General features: G+C 37.2%; 1 protein-coding gene across 1 annotated transcript in view; it reads left to right on the top strand.

Moving 5' to 3' along the window:
* Nucleotides 1-22,968, top strand: part of CFAP58 (cilia and flagella associated protein 58) — a 60,831-nt gene that overhangs the window by 17,636 nt on the left and 20,227 nt on the right. Inside the window, exons 8-15 of the mRNA XM_010130197.2 lie at nucleotides 1,171-1,253; nucleotides 2,465-2,656; nucleotides 6,905-7,066; nucleotides 10,019-10,165; nucleotides 13,636-13,776; nucleotides 14,121-14,344; nucleotides 16,359-16,470; nucleotides 18,612-18,716. Coding sequence (XP_010128499.2) covers nucleotides 1,171-1,253; nucleotides 2,465-2,656; nucleotides 6,905-7,066; nucleotides 10,019-10,165; nucleotides 13,636-13,776; nucleotides 14,121-14,344; nucleotides 16,359-16,470; nucleotides 18,612-18,716 — 1,166 coding nt within the window. The remainder of the gene's footprint in view (nucleotides 1-1,170; nucleotides 1,254-2,464; nucleotides 2,657-6,904; nucleotides 7,067-10,018; nucleotides 10,166-13,635; nucleotides 13,777-14,120; nucleotides 14,345-16,358; nucleotides 16,471-18,611; nucleotides 18,717-22,968) is intronic.

The raw sequence follows: 22,968 nt of genomic DNA on the forward strand, positions 1-22,968 counted from the left end.
ACTTTAAAAAACAACTTTTGGAGTATTTTTTAGCATTTAAAAACACTTTAATTTTTTTTTACTTTAAAATTAAAATAAATTATGCTTTGAAATAAGAATAGACACATTTTCAAAGTGGTTTTCAAAAAAAAAAACCCCAGTTTTAGGGTTTTTTATTTTTGCTAAAATAATACTATGAAGTGGCAAAACATTTGAGTTTATGAGACTTCACTTTTTGAGGCACAAAAAAACCCCTTTGCTAGAAACTTTATCTAGTTCAAGTTGGTATATACCGGCATAAATGCCTCTCCCTGCTCCGCCTTGTTTTTAGCTTGTGTTCTGAAGAGACTGCACATATGAGATGAATCCTTCCATATAACTGTATTTATGGAAAGTCGTGTCTGTTTTTCATGTGTCTCTGTGAGTGTGGAAGAGCTTTCCCACAAGCGTTTTGCTAGTACTGCTTAAGGTCATGCTCTGTACTAGAAAGGAGGGAGGAACTTAGGAAATTCAGACCTGTACTGGAATGCCTGAGAATGGCTACTCATAACATGTCTTTTCGCAATATTTGACTTATCTTAGCACTCCAACGTACTGCATTTCCTGAGTTGAAGTGTTACTGTAGCAGGTTTTAATTAAATTTTAAATATAGTGAAAACACATGTCTCTTCCATTTTTAATATCTTTTTAATACTATATGTCCAGTGTTAACCTTGACCCACAGCAAGTAGTTGTACCTTCACTGAAACCAGTAGCATCCTACTGCTTCAAAGGAAAACTGGATTTCACATAGAGGGATTAGAACAATTCTGAAAGTCTGTGTTTTTGAAAGTGCCTCAGTTTTTGGATGCTGACATTGAAGCCTCTTAAAAGGCTCTATTTTCAGAGTGCTCCGTGATTTCTGAAAATACAACTTCTTTGTGGTATCTTGGTTTGAACAGTCAAATACCTTATCTTAAATAACTTAACAGTCCTCATACCGTTAATTACTGTATCTGAGTTCTTCTAAGTTCCCAAATAAGTACTAACATCATTAGCTGATACCTGAGGTTGCAAAACCTGGTCAAAAACTGGTTGAACTGTTCATATAATGTTAAGGCTTTTTAAAAAGTCCCCTAAGTTGTTTCTACATTTTTAGCAGCTGTACAGATTAAACCCAGGATTTATTATCTTTCCTCCTTTTTTTTCTAGAGTTGGAGGCTGCCAAAAAGCAGGCGGAGATTGACAGGAGAGCTATAGATGAGCTTATGAGGGAAAGGACTATGCTGAACAAGGTGAGCTTGCACTGGTAATACTGATAAACAAATTGCAAAGCTTGAGAATGAAATAAATGTGTGTAGTTTAAACACTCACAGCAACACAGAAATGTTGCAGGATAAGTAATATTAAGTAAATCATTCAGATTTCCTTAAGCAGATGGTTATACTGCTTCTTTTCTGTGCATTGAAATAGCATCAGTACCTGTAAACACACACAAGATTTCTAAGTTTTAACCATATAAAACCATATATATTAACATATAAACCATCAAGGAGTTAAAAAATGCTACACGTGTTCACCTTTATTGCAAACCTGTTATTTGATATCCAAAGAGTTCATTACATCTGTGCTTTTACACTCGGTAGCATATGAAGTTTAAAATTAATCTAGGCAAACTAAGTCTATGGTAGTAAAAGAACAAACCAAGTTGCACCATGTAGCAGCTTGGCTGGCTGTGTTAATACTGATCCTTGCTTTTAGGGTCATTTCTCATATTGATCGTTTTCCATCAGGCCAAATTACTTGTACTGCAGGATAGCATCTCATGTTTATGGGCATTCATGAAGTGTAATCTACTAAATTCAATGCTAAAACATGATTTCTGATGTGCTTTACTTGGTATAGATTCACTGTCCCATGTCTTGACTCTAGTAGAGGTTCAGATATGGCAGGTAACAAATACATGTTTTGTACAGGGAAAGAAATTTCAAAGTGGGACCAGAAGGTTAATTTTGTAAAGATGGTATCTTGATATTTTCTGTTTAATCCTTTAGCATAATTTTAAACCAAGCTTGGTTAATTTACAATTTGAACTTGCTCCTTAGGACATGAGAGAAAAGGATATTTGGCTTTATTATTTATTTTACAGGCTATTGGCATGCTTTACAATCTAAATGCCTTAAAGCTGGTAAGGTTTTTCCAGTCATTAGTTATATCCACTTGTAAACAATCCTTTCCTTTTTTTTTTTTTTTTTTTTTTTTTTGTAACACAGATACTGGTGTTTTAAGTTCAAATCGGAAAATGCAGTATTTAGCAACTCTGTTAGAGATTTTTTTAAAATCAGAAAAATCAGATTTGAAGCTCAAGTATTTCAACTGAAGAAATTAGATAAGAGGTACTAAAGTTGGGAAGTTCATAATCCACTTAGACAATGGCATATTTTTGTCATAGTGGTGGCCGTGTTGCCTTTTAAGCTCAAGAGTCATTATTTTGTGTTCCCTGTAGAACTTGGTCAAGGCTACCAATGCCACTCAGAAACAGATAAATTTGTTGAAGCTCCATGAACAGACAAAGAAGAACTTGGAAGAAGAAATCCAAAATTATAAGAATGAAGCTCAGAAACAAAGGAAGATTATTTACCAATTGGAGAAGGAGAGAGATGGTTTCATCAATGAAACCAATGATCTCAAACAGAAGGTAGGAATAGCTTTTTGTGCAAGTGGTTCTTTCCTGTTTTACTCTCAAAACTGTGAAGGTGATATATTCATTTCCTAACATGCCAGTGGGAGGAAGCTTAGATCAGTGGTCTTCTCAGAGTTTACAAAGATTTCTTCTTGTCAGTGCCTATTGAGTGCTGCTGTTTCAGGTGTCTCTGTGGGAAGCTCATCAATGGGTGTGTATTCTGTGAGATACTTGGAGTACAGCCATGGATTTCTTTCATTCAGTAATCATTTGGGAAATGCAACTAGAACTGGAGTTCAAACCAAGGCCTCTGACTTCTTATACCTGAGTCCCACAATTGAAACTCTTGTATGCAGTTGGAAATTACTCTGGTTTTTTTTTTTTTTTTGTCTTACCTGCAGAGGACTTTATCTTGCATATTACTGGTGTCCTCAAATTCAGGCCAGTGAGAGCTGACAGTGCTTAACATCTTTGTAAGAAACTTAGCATTTTGAAGGATTACTTTCAGTATATGGAAACATCTATACATGTTCAAGCTATTCTGAAAACCAGAAATTTTTCCAGGAACAGCTGCAGAGAAACACTGCACAAAATTTGTGTTGCCTGCTGCCCATTGTTATGTACAACTTTATTCCTGAAGGTATACTCAGGAACATGGTTGTAACACGTTCCATTAATTGCTGAAGATCACATTGAAGGGTCCTCCAAGAAGCTCGTTGGTTTACTGACGTTAGCTTTCAAGCTGTTTCCACTCCTAAGTTATTTTCTGTCTTTTCACTTTAAAATTATCCTTTCCAGAGGATAATTGTATCCAGGGGCTTTTAAATAATTTATTAATGATATATGCTGCCTTGTCTGGAATACCTTTTGTCATTTCCTTGGAATAATATTCCACAAAAGTGAGATTTGTCTTTGTTGCAAAGACATATTTTGCATCTCTCCCTCACAGTGCATTTTTTTTACAGTATAAATATGAGTTAAGAACATTTTAAACTAGGGCCAGGGGGTAATTCATAACACTCAGAACTCCAAGGCTATTGCTTTCTATTCTGATTAGGGTTACTCACAGTATTTTGAGGGTGGAAATGACAAATGTTTTCTTGTTTATTTTTTCTTTTTTTTTACCTTGGCACTTTGTGTGCAAATTTTCTGTCACTTTTTATAAGGCAGAGCCTCAGTAAATGGATTATGACACTTAAGCTGGTGAAGAGCAGCAGGAAAAGTTCTGAGCACAGGAGTATGTGAAGCGATAGTCTTGTCCCTGCAGAGGTTCCCGACTTGAAATTATTGTTTGGAAGGCAAAGACCGAGCAAAATACAAGGTAGAAGGAAGCCATAGGATCAGGATTATTATATCCACTAGGTAATATTTAGGTTCATTGTTTGACCTATGCAGACTTGAGAAACCATGGCAAAACTACAGGACCCATTTCACAACTGGTGAGGAACGAGCTACTGATGGACAGTAATCACGTGGCCAGTCAATCCTCTTCTGTCACCTTTTACCATCAAGCTGGCTCTGAAGGCGCTCACTGCACACCTGAATTGTGTAAGAGCTGGTGAAGAGCCAAACCCATCAAAGTCCAAAGACTTCTTAGAACTCCTGCAAGGCAGACAGAGCCATGCTGGCTTTGAAACCTGTCTGCTTATTTACAGCAGGACAGAATCTATAGAGCTGCAGAATTTCTCTTTCAAAATAATCATTTACTACAGTGTAACTGATGAACAGAGTCAGCAGAGTTATATCCACAACAGTAAAATATTTCAGTGGTGAGAATTCATGCTAGACTTGTGCTTTCTCGTTATTGGCCTGGCTGAGTGCTCATTTGTACCATTTTTAAGCCAGTGTCACTTGTTGAGTAGTCTTACTTCTAGATTAGCCAGCACAAATGAGAAAAAAGTCTGGCTTTTTGCTCTTTGTTGTGTAGCCTGTATTACGGAGCTACAAATATTAGTAAAATATTTATTTTTTTAATTTAAATTCTTAGATTATGAAATCTTAGTTTCCCTGTGGAAGGTTTAGGCTGCTGAAAAGGAAGCAGTGAAGTATACCCTTCAGTCTCACCTGAAGCGTTCCCTGACTGCACCTTAGGAGAGGTCACTAAAAGAGTCTCTAACATACTGTTTTTTCAAAAAAAGCTGTTTACCATGTTATGTTTACAGTTTATTAACATACCCAGGAAAATTAAAAAACATATTTTCTTTTTAAAATTTGCATAATCTTTTGGAAAACCTAATGCTCCATAGGTGTATCATTAAGACCACGGCAGCACTTTGAGTGGTTAAAAAAGGTAAGCAAATAAGGACGGCACTGTTACTGAGATCTTGAGTGGGTTCACTGAACTAAACAGGTAACCTACAGTGGATGATAGTTAAGCATACAGGTAAAAATACTGTGAGGGTACAGAAGAAAGCTATGATTATCTAATACTTTCTGCTTATCTTTGGCCCAGATTGCAAGATCTGATATCTGTGCCATCAATTAAATCAGAATCGAGGATGCTCAGCCTCCTACAGGGCTCTGTTAGGAAACATTGCATTTATCTTTTTTGTATTTATAAGGGAGAGTTATTTGGGTTTAATAATTCTTGAAAAAGTTAAGTCAGCAACCAGCCTGTGAGCACAACTCAGAAAACTTACTCCACAAGCTTATTGCACTTGCATTGTATCAAAACCAAGCAAAAGACTTAAAAATGCAGTGACCTACTTTAAAATCATGCTCCAGCCTATGATCGCCACCATAGTGCAGATAGAAAACATGCCTTATTATCTTCTTCCTGCTATTACTATTGACAGTTTGTTTTAACAGAAAAGGAAAAGGCAGTAGTAGGTTATAAACTGGGGCTGTGTTTTTGTATTGCACTGTAAGCACTTCCTAGGATGCTCTGCAGTCAGCTACAAATTTACTGGAATTGTATTCCTGCTGCTGCAATAAAATTTTCTATATTTAGCTGTCCCAATCTTCAAAGTTGGTCAGAGGGACCTAGTAGAATGATCAATTAATTAAGCTCCTGCCCCGTAGTTAGACCTCACAAGGCTTTACTGCTAAGCAAGGGACAACATTATCAAGGATAAACTTTGCAGTTATTGACTATTTGATGTAAACTTTTTTTTTGTTTTATTCTTCTGCTTTGACATATGAACAAAAATCGTAGCTCAAACCACCACCTTCAAAAATAGAGTCAGGAGAACTGGATGTAAAATGCAGTTGTAAATGAACTTCTCTCCTGGATTTGGCTATGTGATTCCCCATCTTTTTCTTTAACGCTTGATCTTTTTCCCAGCTGTAAGGGTGGCATTGTTTTCTCCCCTGGGTGGTGAACCTGAAAAATTATGTTCTTGATGTGTGCACTCCTTTGCTTTCTTTTTATTTGTTCCAGTCTCTCCTTGTAATGCTGGACTGTTTGTGCTCCATGGTTTTCAACTTTGTACAGCAGGAGGAAGGTTCTTACATTTTAAAAATATAATTAGGAAGCTCATCACAATGATTGGCAACTATTTATATTTTTGCTCCTTTAACATAGTAATTCTTATGTATATTTATGGTGGTAACTTTAATAAAGATGTCTATAAGATTTTGTTTTCATTTATTGATACTGCATTTGATCATCTTTCTATGGTATACAATACTCCATTCTCTTTAGGTAATCTTCATATTATTATTTCTAATCCTTCATAGAAGCAACTAATGGTGATTACCTGCTTATTTAGATCAAGTGTAAGTTGCGTTAACTGACTTTCTTATTATTGTAATTATATATCAACAGTTTGTGATCCTCAACAGTTCATGATCATGTGGTCATTAAAGAAAAGTTGAGTTGTTAGAAGACAAGGGTATGTGCAGGGCTTCTTGGACAAACATACATGTTTTTATTCATCTTATCTTACAGCTGACATCCAAAACAACATACAAAGTCTAGCTTTGCTCTATAAATAACCTAAGGCTGTTCTTGATGAAAGCTGTTTAGGTTTATTTTATTGAACCTACTCAGTGGCAATAATTTCAGTAGCTTGTTTTTAAACTACGTATGTCCACATCTATAAGTTGTAGTCTTGAACAAAACCTAAGTATCAGATTATAATAAAATATTCTCCCACACAAGCAATCCAGAAAGATTGGACTGAAGTGATTTTTAACTGTAGCTAAGACTTCTTATCACAGACTTTGAACTTGTCATCTTAGAAGAAAATCACAAACTCTGCCCCATCCTTATAATCTTGTGATGATGACTTAATTGTGTTCCCTTCCTTCTTTCCACTCCAGGTTGTCCAGCACCTGAAAGATATTGAAATACAGGAAATGCAGATCTATGACTATAAGAAGAAAATAGAAGAGTCTGCAACTAAATTAAAACAGCAACAAAACCGCTATGAAACTGCGAGAACAGAGAGAAACTTGTACAGTAAAAATCTAATTGAAGCCAAGGTAGACGGATACATTTTTCCTTGTGCTTTTCTCCCTGCTCTTGTTGGTTTTTTCTGATTTAATTTTAATTTGTTTAAACCAAAGCTCACTGGGTAAATAGCAGAAGTGGTTTCTTCATGCCTATCTATTTTGTGGAAATCAATGTGTTTTGTCCCTGACAATTTGTCTAGAGAGTTTGTATTTGGACTGGAAACAGGAATTCACAGTCATCATGTGGCAATATCTCTGCTTAAAACCACGCATAAAATCACGGTACACTGGAGCTATGTAATCATAAAACCCTATCAGAGAAGAAACTTTTTCCTTTCCATCCTAGCTCCATTCTGTTCTGTCTCTTTAGGAGTTATCTGCACGTTTGGGAAATAGATTATAAGGGAAATAAGATTGCCTCCTTAGCCCTGAATGCGTATGCACATTACTGTGAATCATGATTTAGAAAGCAGAGAGAACACTTTCCCAACTGAAGTGGAATTTTCTGACAGAACTCAGTGCTTCCACCTTGCTCGTTCCTTTCAGGGAATGTAATTTTCCTCAGATAATGATTCTCTTCATTCATATCTCTTCCTTAGGGATCTCACTAACCATATGGGAGGAAGAGAGCAGATCACTTAAGGATACACTCTGTTATTCTGTTGTAAAGATTTAAAATAATACAGAAATCCTATCGCAATTGGCAGAAATTGGGACCTTGGGTTATTTCAGACTAAGGATTTATAACATAAACGTAGTAGATTACAAATGAATGCTCTGGCTTGAATAGGTAGGTGTTTTGCTTGAGAAGCAGATGGAAGTGAACTTTCCAAGTTCAATTGTGTTTAATTAGGAATGAACCATTTTGCCATTTATGTGGGACGCTTTACTTGATCTTTGTCTGCCTCTTACCAGTGGACGTGGTGTTGGGATTCTCACTGCTCCCAAACAGTCTCTCAGCAGAAATAAAGGTGAAAAATTGCAGCACTGATGATTTTAAAAATGATTTTGTTTTTAAATATATAACATAAATTTGTGTACTTAAAAAGAGCTGGCAGCTATGTGCTGAGTTATGAAATGAAGTAATGAACTTTTCAGATTTGGAATGTTATATGGTGACATACACAAAAATTCACGGTTCCGGTTGTTAGAGGCTGGTATTTAGACTCTAATAGCTTACTTGGCTTACCATAAAACTCTTTTAGCAAGTCCTGTGTGAGAAGACAGCTGACCCCAAAAGATCTTTTTGGCCAAGGCAGTATGATGTGTAGCAGTGAAAAAATAGCCATTCGTAGTTCAGTAACAGGTCAGCCAACCATGAAAGAAAAAAAAAAAAAAAAGAGAGATGTTTTAAAAATTGTAGTAAATTCTTTTTCCTTTTGGGGAATAAAACAAATTCCCACAAGCTTGTTTAGATAAAGCTAGATGTAAGTATTTCTGGATTGCTTAACATGGAAAGATCCTCTGTTGCCGCCTTGATAGTGGCCTCCAGTGTACCACAAGCTTCAGTAGAATCTCTTGGAAAAGGCATGCTGGCAGTTTGTTAGTATGCAATAAATATCTGATGCATTCATCCTTGGGGTTTCTTTTGGTGTTAGAAGCTAATTTGTTTAAGCCAGTTGATTAGGAGACCTGTTTGCAAAACTTGTGTGTTGTTACTGTTCTTCATTAAATACAAAATCAGGAATGTATTTGTGTGTATGTCTGGGCACCAGATTTTAAGTCTCTCTCATCTTTTACAATATTGGAGAGATTTATAGGCTATTTAGCAAAACCATCTTTTAATATGACTTTTGCATTCACAGGTGTGACTGAACATGCAAACAGGTACGCCTAGTGGCATATTGCTACATTTACTTCTGGTTAATTTAATTTGCTGTATATGGGCCAAATAAGTGTGGCATCTATAGATTTTGGTTTTGAGGGCTGCTTGGACTACTAATCTGTGCTATCTCAGTATTGTTTGTGAGGACTGCCATGACTCAAGATCTTGCTTAACTATGTTAATCATTTAATGCAAGAAAACATCACCAGCGTCCACACCTGTGGTGGAGAGTGCTGGAAGAGCTCTAAGCTACCCTGGTTTTGTGCTGAAACAGAACGTATTCACGTGAAAGGTTATGACGTCTTCTCTGTGAGGTGGCAGCCTCTGGCAGAGGAATAATAGCATCTAAAGCTACTTTCATTAGATCCAGAAGAGCACGTCTGTCTAAGCACTGAATTTATTGGCTTCCATTTCATGTGACAACATGTGCCATCACTTCAATGAATTGAAATGGTTTCTTAATTTTGTATGGGCAGGCACATCTATGCTGTGAGTAGAATTAGTCCTAGTGACCTGATCTTGCTGCAGTGCTACTAGGCATTTTGTTCTGTGTTTTAGTCTTAAAATAGATGCTTAATATTCTCATACCAGGGACTTCTCAATCTCTGAGCACAATCTTTTCTCCCTTGCACCTATATGCAAGCTAGCACAAAGGCAAAAATGGAGAAAAACATTTCCTATACTCCCTTGCAGTCATGTAAGTATCTTACTCATGGGTATGTTAATCTGCACAAAGCCAGCTTCTCTCCAAACATTTCTGCCCGACTGCATAGAACCTTATTGAAAAACACATTAATAAAAGCATGAAAACAGATAGGAAGGATCAGAATTTTATTAATTTGGACTGACTGCTAGTTCTTACCCTGTGTCCAGTGCTTTAAATTAAACAGTTTATTATATTAATAATTGATGATCATTATTTTTGTCAATGTATATTTTAAAGGCTTTTTACAGCAATGTCATGCTGGCATAAACAAAAAATTGTTATTTAATGAAACTGTTTTGTTCTGTTGGATTAAAAGGTAATGTCTTTTTTGTTACCTACAACAGATCTCCTGTCTGTGGTTACGTTTTCTAGCATTAAAATAGCCTGAACTCTCAAGTGAAACTTGCTCTTTTTTGATCCCCTTTTGTGATCACGCTTCCTGTCCTATTAGGATGAGCTAGCAGAAGTGAAGAAGAAACTGAAAGCTGCGACAAATCAGGTGCATCAGCTGGAAGAGGAGATCGCAGGCAAAGAAGCAGCCCTTGAGGAAGCACATCTACAACATAAGCAAAAAGAGAAGGAGAAAGAATCATTGAAAGTAAGAGTCTTTCTACATACACCTTCTTACAAAGGATGGTTTCTATGATTTCACAGACTGCATCATGTTCCTGGTCTGTGGTATTTGTTTTGCTGTACTTTAATATACTATTCTGTAATTGAATCACAAGATCTCAGTACCCTTTAGAGGTATTAGTAACACAAATCTTCCATGTACCTGATAAATTTAATCTCTGCCTTATAAGCATAATCAGAAAAGTCCTGGGTTGTCTGTTGGAAGCTTTAAATCTCTTGGTAACTGAAGAGTTTTACTAAAAAGTTCCATTTTGCTTGCAGACATGTGGATTTTGGGGATAGCCTGATTCTAGCAAACTTTTTAGTATCGACCCTTATAATTCAAGTTTTTCTTTTTAAAAACTTTTTTGTCTCTACTCTTTTTAAGTGCAAACCCCATTATATTACACTTCATAATCTTGTATTTCTGTGTGACTAGCAAGCATTAGCCTTCTGGGAGTTAGGCAGTGCCTTTTAGTAGGTCCCTCTACACAGAAAGTTATTTTAATATTGTGGTATAAAGCAGCAAGAATCTGTTTTAAATCAAAGGAAATCTGAGTTTGAAGCTCTGCTTCTTCTTTTCAGTGCTGGCTTCAGCCCACCCTTAGATAAGCTATTAGATTTGTGGTGATATCTCAGCCCAATTTGCTGCGCTTTCGAAAGACTTAAGGAGTTAGTGTCCACAACAGCTTATTTTTTCTCTTCACTGAGCACTAGAAAAACCTCAAAACCAGGAAACAAACAACACCTCTCCCCCGAAACTAAAAATCCCCTGCCACTTTCCACAATTTTTTTCTTTTGTCAGTTTATTGCTATGCTGCAGTGACTCCTTGAGTTTTCAGCCCTTCTCAGCACATTACAGTTGTGACAAGATGTCAATAGAGCTTTATAAAAAGGTGATGGATTTGTGTTCTCATACCTAATCTGTCTCGGAGTTGTTCTATCAGTGATGGAGAAGTCAAACAGTGCCTCATTTCCTGTGTGCAGCTTTCTGCCTTAACTAGTCCCCAGTTCTGTCTCATCATCTCAGAACTGTCTGCCATCCATTTGACAAACGTGATTGCTACATGGTTTACCCACTCAATTATTCACTAGCAAGTATGTCCATACACTGACATCACATTACTGACTAGCTTCAGGGCACTGTGGTCTTCTACCTGAGTGTCTCTGATGAATACTAAATCAGAGGAGAATTCAAAGAGGGAACTGATTGACATAGGCACAAAAGAACCCAATTATTTGTGTAGCAAGCCAGCTTCAATTTGTCCTGTTTGTGCTGATGTGAAGGAAGCAAGCTGTTCCTGGGAAATCAGTTTAAAGAATGTGCTAAAGCATAGAGGACAGAGATTCCTAGGAATGAGATTATACAGATATTGGATTTATGTTTGCCTCAGTTGGCATAAAGGTCTCAAAAATGTATAATCATGGTAAATGAAACAGAGAATGCCTGATCCAAACTCCATTACAGCCAGTATGATGCCATCTTTTGATTTCAGTTGGCCTTCATACAGGATTGTGGATCAGACTGGTTTGACAAAGCATCCAAGTGTTGAAAAATATATATCTGGAAGCTATAAAAACTATGGCCCTCCAGGTTTGAGCTGCTGTCAAGTGCTTTTGTGTATTTTTTTAGATGTTCATTTTAGCATTTTCTAGAAATCTGGATGTAAACCCTCTGACTGCTTGTTGTTTCAGCATTCTGTGTCCAGCCCTTGTTATAACTTTTATAAAATTTGTATTTTCCTTAAGAACAAATAAAAAAAAAAAACCTCTTTACCTACCCTAATATTTCAGAATTTGGTTTGAATTTGGTTTGAGATGTTGGCATAGGTCCCATAGAAATTCTTTCTTGCTGACTGTTCTTCTGTTCTTAAAAACTCTCTGAACCAACTCCAAGTGACCTGTGCTGATATACAGCAGTTTCAGACGTAACCATTTTTCTGCTTGCACAATGTCTGTGTTTATTCATTTCCTTTTCTCTTACCTCATGTACACAGACCCTCATACTGTAGCTTTTATCATACTTAATCTCATTGAAAGTCCTGTTAGCTTGTGGGGCCTTTGTGTGGCTTAAAGTATTTATGTTCTTTACTGTACAAGGCACTTCAGATTTATTTTAACTTAGTGCATTCCAGTGAGGAGATTTGTTTATGTGAATGTTTGCTGCCAACATCTAATACCACTTCTTGTTTACAACTCATATTTTTTCTGACATAAGGAGAACATAGAATTTTGATATATTAAAAAAATATTATCCAGCAATGCCAAACGCATGAGCAGTTTTACATTTGTAGACAGCTTTTGCACAGTGTTGATTGCATTTCAGTATGAGATGGCTTGCGTTTTTATTTGGCTGATGGATTCTGATGAACATCCAACTGAGTAAGAGAGAGATGAGTTTTACACATAAGGGAAAATGAGAATTTTATTAAAGAAAATAAGAATGGAACAAGCTATTTTATTATGATGATAAAACTCTTTCTGTCTTAAATCAATGTTTTTGCAGGTGCAGCTTTCACCACAGCCTCATTCTTTCAGCATTGGATGATGCTCTTTCTGAAAAGGCAGCTTGAACATCATCCTTTATAAGAATCTGAGTTGTGGCAAGGTCTTTGAGTTAAGGCTTGAAAGTTTTCATATATGTGAAAATGGACTGTAGTCAGATAGTTCCATCTTGGCTCTAACTAACTGCCTAGCAATGATAGAAATTTCTAATAATCCAGGAAGACCTTATTAGTTTTTATCTACATGTATGTTTTGAATTATAGAGTTAATGGCAATAGAATAGAATTATTGGACAGATTCCAGTGTTTTTGTTAGTGATGTGCAATCACTGTAACAATGCACTACTTCTCCTGCCCTTAGGGACAGCCTCTCTTTTCTCTGTCTTCCTCACCTACACATCCACTAACAAATTGCTAAAGCTCTTTAATTTTGCTCTTCCATGCCTGGTTGCCATCTTCTCTGTGAATTCTGGCTGTCCCAAGTGGATGCTAAGAACTTTGTATTACGCAGCATAGATTGTTGCCCTTTCCAGCAAGGTGAGCTATCCTCTCTCACATCCCATCCTGGCTCTGAACTTGTATCTGCTAGATTTTAATAACATAACAACTCAATTGAAAAGCTTTCCAAAGATGACCTATTTAATTAAAAAAAAAAAATATTACATGAGGTGCCTCTGAATTACAATTTGAACCACTGTCATAGATAAAAATCCATCCAAATTTCTGTTGTGTAAAACACAACAATATTAAAATACTTTTTACAACATTTCTTTATGGGTCTTCATGCTTGCTTGTCTTAGTGATTTGTTCTCAAAAACTAACAAAATGTGTACCGCTCAGGAAACTAAAAGACTGTATGAGATTTTATTAAAATCCTAACTCTTAAGCCTAGGTTTATGTAATGGGAAGTTGTTACTAAGCACAGTTGACCTATATTCTTTGACTCCATCAGGCTGAACTACTTAAGATGAAAAAACAGGCTTTAGAAACCAAACACTTTATAGAAAACCAGGAGGCAGAAGAGAGAAAACTCATAAAAATCATCGCTGAAGCTGATGCTGAGAGGCTGAAGCAGCAGAAGGAATTTGACCAGGTAAGAATCTCTAATTTGGATTTTTAAACATACTGCATTCTGCTCCCTTTTTTGTCCAGTGTATTTTTAGGGTCAAGATGCTCAGCCACTCTAAATGTGGTACTACTAAAGCCATATAGTTCCATTGAAACAAAAATATTATAATACTGAAGTAAAGGGATACGTAGTTTATACTATATGGGTGACTGAACCCTGGGGAAACTATTAGGCCTTTGTCATATTTCTTTCACTAGTAACAGTGAAACCTCTTAAAGCATATAATTTTGATGCAAATATGGTCATGATACTTTGGGATTGTACTGAGAAACTGTAACTGAGATTATTGCTTTGCCCTGTGTCCTCAGGTTGTTAACCAGAGAGATATCTTAGGGTCCCAGCTTCTTCGGCGCAACGATGAAGTGGCTCTGCTCTATGAAAAGATAAAAATCCAACAGTCCATCTTAAACAAGGGTGAAACTCAGTATCGACAAAGAATGGAAGATATCCGACTTCTCAAGCTGGAGATCAAAAAACTTAGATGTGAGAAGGCAATACTTGGCAAGACTGTGGCTAATGTGGAGGAGCTCAGGTAGAAAAACTGATTGAATACATTTCCCTAATGACTGCATCCATGATTCTGTGTTGGAGACAGAAAATATGTTTTATGCATGGTAAAGATTTGTATGAACAAACATAATACCTTGGAGAAGGGGGTTGTTTGGTTTGACCTCAAACACAGACTGGATTAAATTCACAGAACAATTCATCAGCAATCAAGAAAATTAAAATATAAAAAGGAGGAAAGGAGGAAAAAAGACATCTTGGCCCAAGTTGAAATAGTTTCCATATTTCCCCTTGTACTGTGAGCTACTGCCTACAGAATATACTTGACAGTCAGCAGCAGAAAAGATGTTCATAGTTCAGTGAGCTACTTAGTGATGCCCAAAGCCCGGATTAGTGGAACTGCTTTTTATTAGGCAATCCACAGAGGGTGGGGAACATTTGACATATTTATAACAAACTCCTGTACATTTTCAGAGCTCTCTTCCAGATCTATATGTAGACTTGCTCTCTGAGAAAGATACAGTTAAATTTACATTGAAGATTCTGTTTCTTTAAAACAGAAGTTTAATAGCCCCAGCCTGATTTATCTCCTCCTTCTTTGACTTAATGCTTCCCTTCATTTTTTTTTTTTTTTGACTCTCCAGTATTTGAGGTGTATTCTTCGCTGATGGGAAGCTATTGTCATTTCTTATAGAATCAGTCTTGGTTTGTAAGGACAGGCAGCTATGTTTTTAGCAGATAACCGTCATACTAATTCTATGTAGTTTTGTGTGAGATCTTTAGCTTAACTATATCAGTATGATTCCATGGCTTTCACTGGAGCAAATTAACTTCAATCCATGTCCCACTGACTCCAGTGGAGTTATGCCAGTTTGATTTGGTGTAACAGAAAAGAGAACTGGGCACAAAACATTAGCAATTGCAGTTTTCATCGACTGACTGCAGACAGGAATAGGATTTGAACTTGCTGCCCAAATGCATTCAGCTGGAAGTCTGTTACTGTATTGAAACTCAGTGACGGTATTGAAGTATAGTGCCATGCATGCCATGATGGGTGGATCAATTCTTGCTAACTGCAGCAGCAGCAATCACATACTTTAATGAAGTCCAAAACCATCATGAAAACTGCCTGTCGAAAGACTCCGTTTATCACTTGTGCTGCTAATTAGCTTTCTTGATTTGCCAATGGAGATGTGGGGTTTTTTCCTCTTCCATAACCTTGTCCAACCTCACAGTTAAAAAAAAGGCCTTTTTCTCTCCAGTGAGCTAAATGCAACTCTGAGCTTAGCAGGAAAAGATTCAGTGGAGGAGTAGGCACATTGTAATCCTCCACTCGCTTTCCCCTTGGAGAACTTACAGGATCTACCCACCAAAGTGACAAGGGTTGGACCATTGCGGAATGTGCCTTTTATTCCTGCCCCTCAACCCTCCCATCGCCGCTATAGGGGCATAGTTGTCAAAGCATCTTGGGAGTGCTCAATTAATTTAAATTCAGCAACAAATCACTGCTGGAATTCCTTGAGGAGAGGTAGTAAAAGAAACCAAGCTTGGATTCTCTAAAGAACAGTGTCCATCATACTTAGATCCTAGGGTGTGTTTTATTTGCTGGATTGTATGAGACATGTAGATTTAAAACCTTCTTTCAAACACGAGCTGTCAGATTCAATACAGAGATAACGGTATGACTCCATAACTGATTTGTAGGTTATTCTAGATGAATTAACTGTCCTACTGGCTTTAATGTACATGGGAAGATGTGGGCAGTGAGATCCAGTAGGCTGTGGAGTAGATGTCTCATGAACTGATGAAAAGTCCCTTTTTTGAGCCATTCTTACTAAAGTGAGTGAAAAGGTCTAACTGTGTTATCTTATAGTTCCATCTGTACAGTGGTATTGGTGTCGACTATTAATCACGAGTCACTTTGCCAGTGTTGTAGTGCATGGAAGAATGGTTTGTTAATGTTTATTAGTGTCTTGGTTATATTGATGTGGTTTTGGTGTGTTTTTGTTTTTTTCTTTTTGTTTTATGCTGATTTTAAGACAGGAGGTTCATTACACGCGGAAGGAACTATTAAGGGAACAGACACGGTGCAAAGTTTTGGAAGGACAACTGGAGAATCCCTTGAATACTCACAGATGGAGAAAATTAGAGGTGATGTCTCAGCATTTCAAGTTCCCAGAGCCCATATTACCAAATCAGTGGCACAGCACAAAGCCTGTTTATTTCACTGTTACGCAAATTATATGGAGGGGCAGGCAGACTGAAATTTCCATAGTAGCAGTAGAATGGTTAACTGCTGAATGGTTTCCTTGCACAATGCAATCAGTGTTATTTTTGTGTCACTTTCTCAATGAAAAATTGCAGAGGGATTTGTAAAAAGCCAGTCAAATGCTAAAGGGAATAAAAATGCATAAGGTGAATTTAGCATGCATGATGAGAAAGAGGAAGATATGGGAAAGATGCAATCCTACGCTCACCAATTGGAGAGACCTATGTGGGAAGAAAGCCAGAATTAGAAAGGGTCATGGAACAGGTAGACTGGGAGATGGACAGACGTGAAGTTAGAAGGTAAATTACATCTGTGAGAAAAGGAAGAGGACTCTCCATAAACAGTGGTGGGTTCCCAAAGATAGATGTTCCAGGTAATGTGAGTTCAACTGCTACGTAAAAATCAAATCTAAATGTTCACACTATTTGAATCTGCAAAATGAAGGGCAAAAATAAAAAAATCTGTCAAGCCCAGACCAAATACGTCACTGAATATTTTCAAAGTAAGTTAGAGCCAGCTGAAATTTCTCTGTTGCATGGATCTCTGATGTCAGCCTAGGTTGCTTAGCTGCTCTCATAATGAGTGGGAAGCAAAGCTGAATATTTTGGCTGTGCTTACTAGCATGATAGTTAACTTCAGATCTTTCCATTCTGAGCTTAAAGCTGGATGGTGTGCTTAGCTTTTTTTCATGGAAGGGAGATAAAATGCAAGATATGGAGCTAGGTTAAAGACATCTAGGAACAACCTCCAGCAGCACCTTGTAACAAAGGAAAATCAGGCCAGTCAAAACATCCATGTTTTGGAAAATGGATGTATGCATAGACTGATAATGGGAAATTATGTCTTTGCCTTCTAGGTCACTGGTTTGTATTTGGAACACAAAAAGGCCAGCAGATGGCAAGATCCATGTGAAATAATCTTGATGGGGTTTTGATTCAATTCCTAATGAACAACCACCCTCATATCACTACGCTTGTCACAAATTGGCACCATGTTTGGGCAGTGCTGTAAAAAAATCAAGGACTGAGTGGGTCATGGGGACTGAACTACTTTTTAGCCTGGTTTCTCAGGAAATCATGTTGTGTTGTGAGCACTGCGTGCTATCTGTGTTAGTGTCCCACTTGAGTTGATTAATCAATTTAGATAAAATCAGATAAAGGATTAAGAGCTATGAGATACCAAGTTCCTCATAAACTCAAGCAAATGAGTCCACAGAGCAGGACTTTACTGGAGCCTTTACTGCAGCGTGAGTTTGATCCTTAAGGGCCACCAGAGACCACATGAGAGAGGTGAAACCACATGGGAGAGAGGTGTTGTGAATCCAAGTGGGGAAAAGCTTCAGTCAGAGTTTGCTCCTCATTAAAGGATCCAACAAGAAGATACAAAGTGGTGGGAAAGAAAGCTTTCCTGGCTGCTCTTCACAGAATTATTTGTTTGCTCCTGAGAGCTTCCTCCAGATGCAATCTGTGACAAAAGAATGAAAAGGGAAGGAGAGACATATACTAGCTCCTGGTCTTATCTTCTCAACCTGTTTCAAAAGACTATATTGCAGTTACTCTTTCTTTTGTTCAAGAGAAAAATCTTGCTCTCCTTAAAACTCAATTGACACTGTTTGAAGTTCTTACCAGTGGGAAGGATTTGCACTGCTCTTCAGATGTCAGTGGGCAGTTCAATTTCTGCTAAAAATGATATACTAACCTCCTTTTCCTTCTCTGCCACATGGTTCTTTGTTGTTTTGGAGGTTAAGCTCTGAAGGACTCCTATTTATATTAGTAGTTTTAAGGAGGACTGATGAGGGTAATAGTGTTAAGCATGAATCTGCTCCAACTGATCTTGAAGAGGCAGAGATTCCAGTTTCAAGACTGCTTGTATAAATGCCATTAAAAAACCCACCAGCACTGCCCCCCGCCACATTTTCTATTTCTCACTTTTGGACAGTTAGATACTATGGTTTTCATTTGCAAGAAAGACACATTAACTTGTTGTCATGTATACATTTTGAGACTGCTTTGCTCTTGTCCAGGCCAATGACCCAAGTACTTTTGAGCTGATTCAGAAAATACAGAGACTACAGAAGCAGCTTATCAGCAAGACAGGTGAAGTAATAGAGAAAGAATTGCTTCTTCAGGTACTGTAGCATCATTATTTTGTTATCTCTTATTAACATATTTGACTTACCTCGCATTCTCTATCTGCTCTGATGTGCTTACTGAATATTATTTAGATGCCTGACTTTGAGTTTCTTTTGCATGGCCCTTAGGTAGCTTTAGATGGCAGTACTGGCTCACTGAAAGAGAACAAATAGCATCTGTTTAGTTGAATTTTATATCCTATTAGTAGGATATAGGTAACTGATACCTGGACAACTTTGAAAAATAAAATTAAAGGTTTGCTTTAGTTTATTCATGTTATGAATTAGTCTTCAAGTTGGTGTTAGATTTTTTTGAAAGTCTAAAAGGCTTTTTTGGCCTTTTAAACGTGTCTGTTATGACAAGGACATGAAAGAAGATCCCTGTTTGATTGCATTTGTGCTTAGCTTGCTTTTGGCAGAAGGAATCCTGCCGAGTTTGTGTGATTTAGATATGTTGCTGTCTGGGCCATATTTGACTTCAAGGTCTCTGTGCTGAACTTTCCCCAAAAGTAATTTTTCTGATAGTTTATCTTTTTTTTTTTTTTTTTTAAACTGTATCAGATGTCCCTTAACCCCAGTGATAGCAGCAAGATTTATGTTGTAGAATCAAGGAGAGACTATATTCCTGTAGGGCAAATATTGCTATCAAATATAACAAAAAAGGACTGTCTTTGGGCTTCAGCCATAGGTGTAAAACTGGGAAATTTGTCTCCTCCTCTCTGATGACTGTATGGATAGCTACAGTTTGCCAGCTCTAGGTATTATTTTAACATCTTGGTCTTAAATACCCTTGTAGTCTTGATACTTATGTTGGATATCACTCAATGGAGAGTAAAATGTGACCTGAAGCTCCTTCTGTCTTGCAAAGAAGCTCAGCAGATGTTATCAAGGCAGGGTTTGTCTCTCTTTCTTTATTGTTTCATAGGAAAAAAATAGATCTGCAATTTCATTTGAAGGTACTGTATGGTGTATTTTGCCTTTGCTTGGAAAAATATAATCTTTGTTGCATAGCTCTGAAATCTGTCAGTGAAATAGTTTGTTAGCTTAAACAAAATGTAGCCAAAATAGCTTCAAATTTGCTGTACTTTACCCATACATAAACCCAGTTCTGTTAGATTTTGACATAGTCTTTATTGCGTATCTTAACCTATCCGTAGTGTACTTCCTTTTAGCTATTACCCTTATTTAGAAGTGAAGAACTGAGAGATAGTGGTACTAAGTTGCCTGTCTAAGAAAATCTTTGAAATAATAGGTATTTGAGCCTATGTTACTATACTAGCCATTGCACAATATTTCTATCTATGGAGCAATTCTTCTATGGCAACTCTGCATATTTTTTATTATTTTCCTAGATTTAAGTTAGAGTTTTTCTATATGAAATCTAATTTTATATCTAGAATTGTTAGTGAGATCCTTTGCATCCTTAATTCAGGCACCAATTTCCTGTGCAACAATGCTGAAATGAAAGTTTCTCTCAGATTTGTGATAAAGAAAAGGCCAAAGATTACCACACTCCACATTCTGTTCAGGGCTTCACCATCAACATTTCTGAGCTCTTCTCTGGTTTGCCACAGTGTTTTTGAGTCCTCCACAAAGACTGAAATAGGGCTATTTCATACCAGGGCATGGGTAAGGAGAGGTAACCAGATACGGAGGACATCCCCCAGCTCGTTTTCTCAAAGGGCTATGTGTCCTGCTGGTCATTGATGTAGCGCTCACAAGCTAAGTGTACTCACTGAGCTTCTTTGGCTGAGTGTCTGGATAACCTTGTACAAGGCATTTTATTGTTCTTTGGGCTGGTTTTCCTGTATATATGTAACATGGTATGACAATAATACCTATTTTGTGAAGTGCTCTGATACTCACTAAAGCAAAATGTTTGCTAATAGCTTATGAAACTAATGCTATCATGTTCCATACTTCTCTGGTGAAGGAGCGAGGCTGGGGAATACCTCTAGCAGAAGGACATGAATGGAGAGCACTGATATTAACTTTCTGGATGGAGCTGAGCTGTTCCTGCCATGAAGGTTGCTTCACCAGGCAATGTATCCTTATTCAGTAGCAAGTATAGGGTTTGGTCCTGACTGAAATTTACTGTTATGAGAAACAGCAGCAATTTGTCTCTCATTTCTGGAATTTTTAAATTTTGTCCTTTCAATATAATTTGTCTTGCTTAGTGAGTTTGCTATCTGGTCAATATAACAGCCAGTGTATAAGGTACTGCTCTGCCATAAGGTCTGATCATTCCTTTTCCTTTTTTTTTTTTTCCTTCCCTCTTAAAAAAGAATCTTGGTAAATCCCCTTATGCTTAAAGGCATTCAACATCTTTTGTTATGAGTCTCTTCTGGAAGCCAGCTCTGTTTAGTTCAGTCAGCCTCTGCTCATTTGCAAGATCAGGGGAATTGCTGACGGCTTGGCCTGAGCCTAGTTGGCATAACATCCACTGTACTCAGAGCCAGAGACTGCAGGAGCTGAGTTTTCCCTATGTTGTGTTTGCCTGCGTAAGCTGCACCTCTTCGCTCACAGTCGTCCTCATCCACATCTTGCCCTGTGACAAGGGCGTAGCCATTGCATGTATCTGCTTTAAAACGATCTTAGTCTCTTGTTTGCTATACAAAACTGTTTTTACGTGTGTGTGGCCATCGTGCTGGCAAATAGGATATTTGTTGAAGGTGAAGCTTGTGAGTGTCTGGGTCTATGACTTCTGTGTGTGCGTATTATGTAACTTAAATTCCCTCACATCGAAGTGTAGTAACAAAATGGAGTGCAAAAAAACTATGTACATTGAATATAGAGTGTCAAAAACACCTTTGGAATTTAGAAATAACCCATGTCTGGAAATGGTTGAGCCCAGTGTCAGCAATCTGCAGTTTGATTTGTAGGATATTCACCTTGCTGCATCCTCATGCAGAACCATAATGTTTGTATAAGAAAAAAATAATTCCATTTGTATTATATGCACTGTAGTTCTGTCTTCTGATTGTTACCTTTTTTGTTTGCAAATAGTCTTTTAAATAAAAGCTGATTTATGCAGGGAACAACGTTTCAGGATGAGCTGGGTATAGAAATGGAATTTTTTTAGAAATAAGGATCACAGTATATAGAAAAGCATCTGCTTACTTTACCTGCTTCTGATGTGTATTTGATCATATCCTTTTTATTAGCTTTGTCAGTATTTCTCATCTGTTGGTTCTTTAAAAATGATGTGGCTGTAAAAGCATGCTACAATACATGCTATGTGATTAAAAGGATGATTCACTACATTTCAGTCAGAAAATTTTGATGCTGACAGTACAGGAAGACCCTAGCTTGACTCTAAAATCCCATACAAAAATATCTTTCTTAACCTGTCAGCAGGGCACATTTTTTGTATCAGACGTTTACTGGGAGGTATTGAATATGCAACATGATGAATGCTGGTTTTTTTTTAGAATGACTTTTTGGAGTTGAACACTTTAATAAAAGTGTAGACAGATGTCTCATGTTATAGAAATTATTAAATTCTTTTCTTGTTCCTGATTTATCTGTGCCCTGTAGCCACAATGTCTTGGATGATAACCTATCAGCTCTCATACACCAAATAAGTATGGACATCCTGAGACTTTGAAGAGTAGCTGCAAAGCAGGCGGTTCTACTTTCTCCTTTAACTCAGCATTCTCACAGTTGTGAACTGCTGTGCTGATGAGAAATGCTGTCTTAAAAATCAGATCCAAGACCAAGGTCTTGAATACTTACGATCAATAAAAGTCCAATGGCATTTTTGCCAAACATAGGAAATGTTACTTCAGAGTTAGCCAATTTCCATGTCTGATTCATTACCTTCTTTCTGAATTTATGCAGTTGAAAAATATAGCTTTTTTTTCAGTTCTTTTCTAAACTGTTGAGTAATACTGCAGCGCTTTGTGAAGAAATACATTGTGTATTAACCAATGGATTTCAGTGATGGGTAAGGTCTTTGTGAACACATGTGCTATCAGCAGAATGTGTTGTATACCCATAAGGTGTAATTATTAATAAACAGAGGTGCTCTGCTGAACAAATCCCCACTGCAAAAAAAAATACTTGCTCAGTTTGTACGTGGGGCAAATCTCTCACATGACTGAAGCGCTGCTGCTGCACTGCAAACTGAACAGTGATGTGTTAAGCTTACAATGGAATGTATTACCTTGTTAGGATTATTACTAGTGTGAATTTAGGAACTTATCCTGTTAAAAGTGAATTATGCACTGCTTTATTTGTTTTAGATTTA

This window comes from Chlamydotis macqueenii, chromosome 7 (genome assembly GCF_036417535.1).
Source record: "Chlamydotis macqueenii isolate bChlMac1 chromosome 7, bChlMac1.mat, whole genome shotgun sequence".
Classification (NCBI taxonomy): Eukaryota; Metazoa; Chordata; class Aves; order Otidiformes; family Otididae; genus Chlamydotis; species Chlamydotis macqueenii.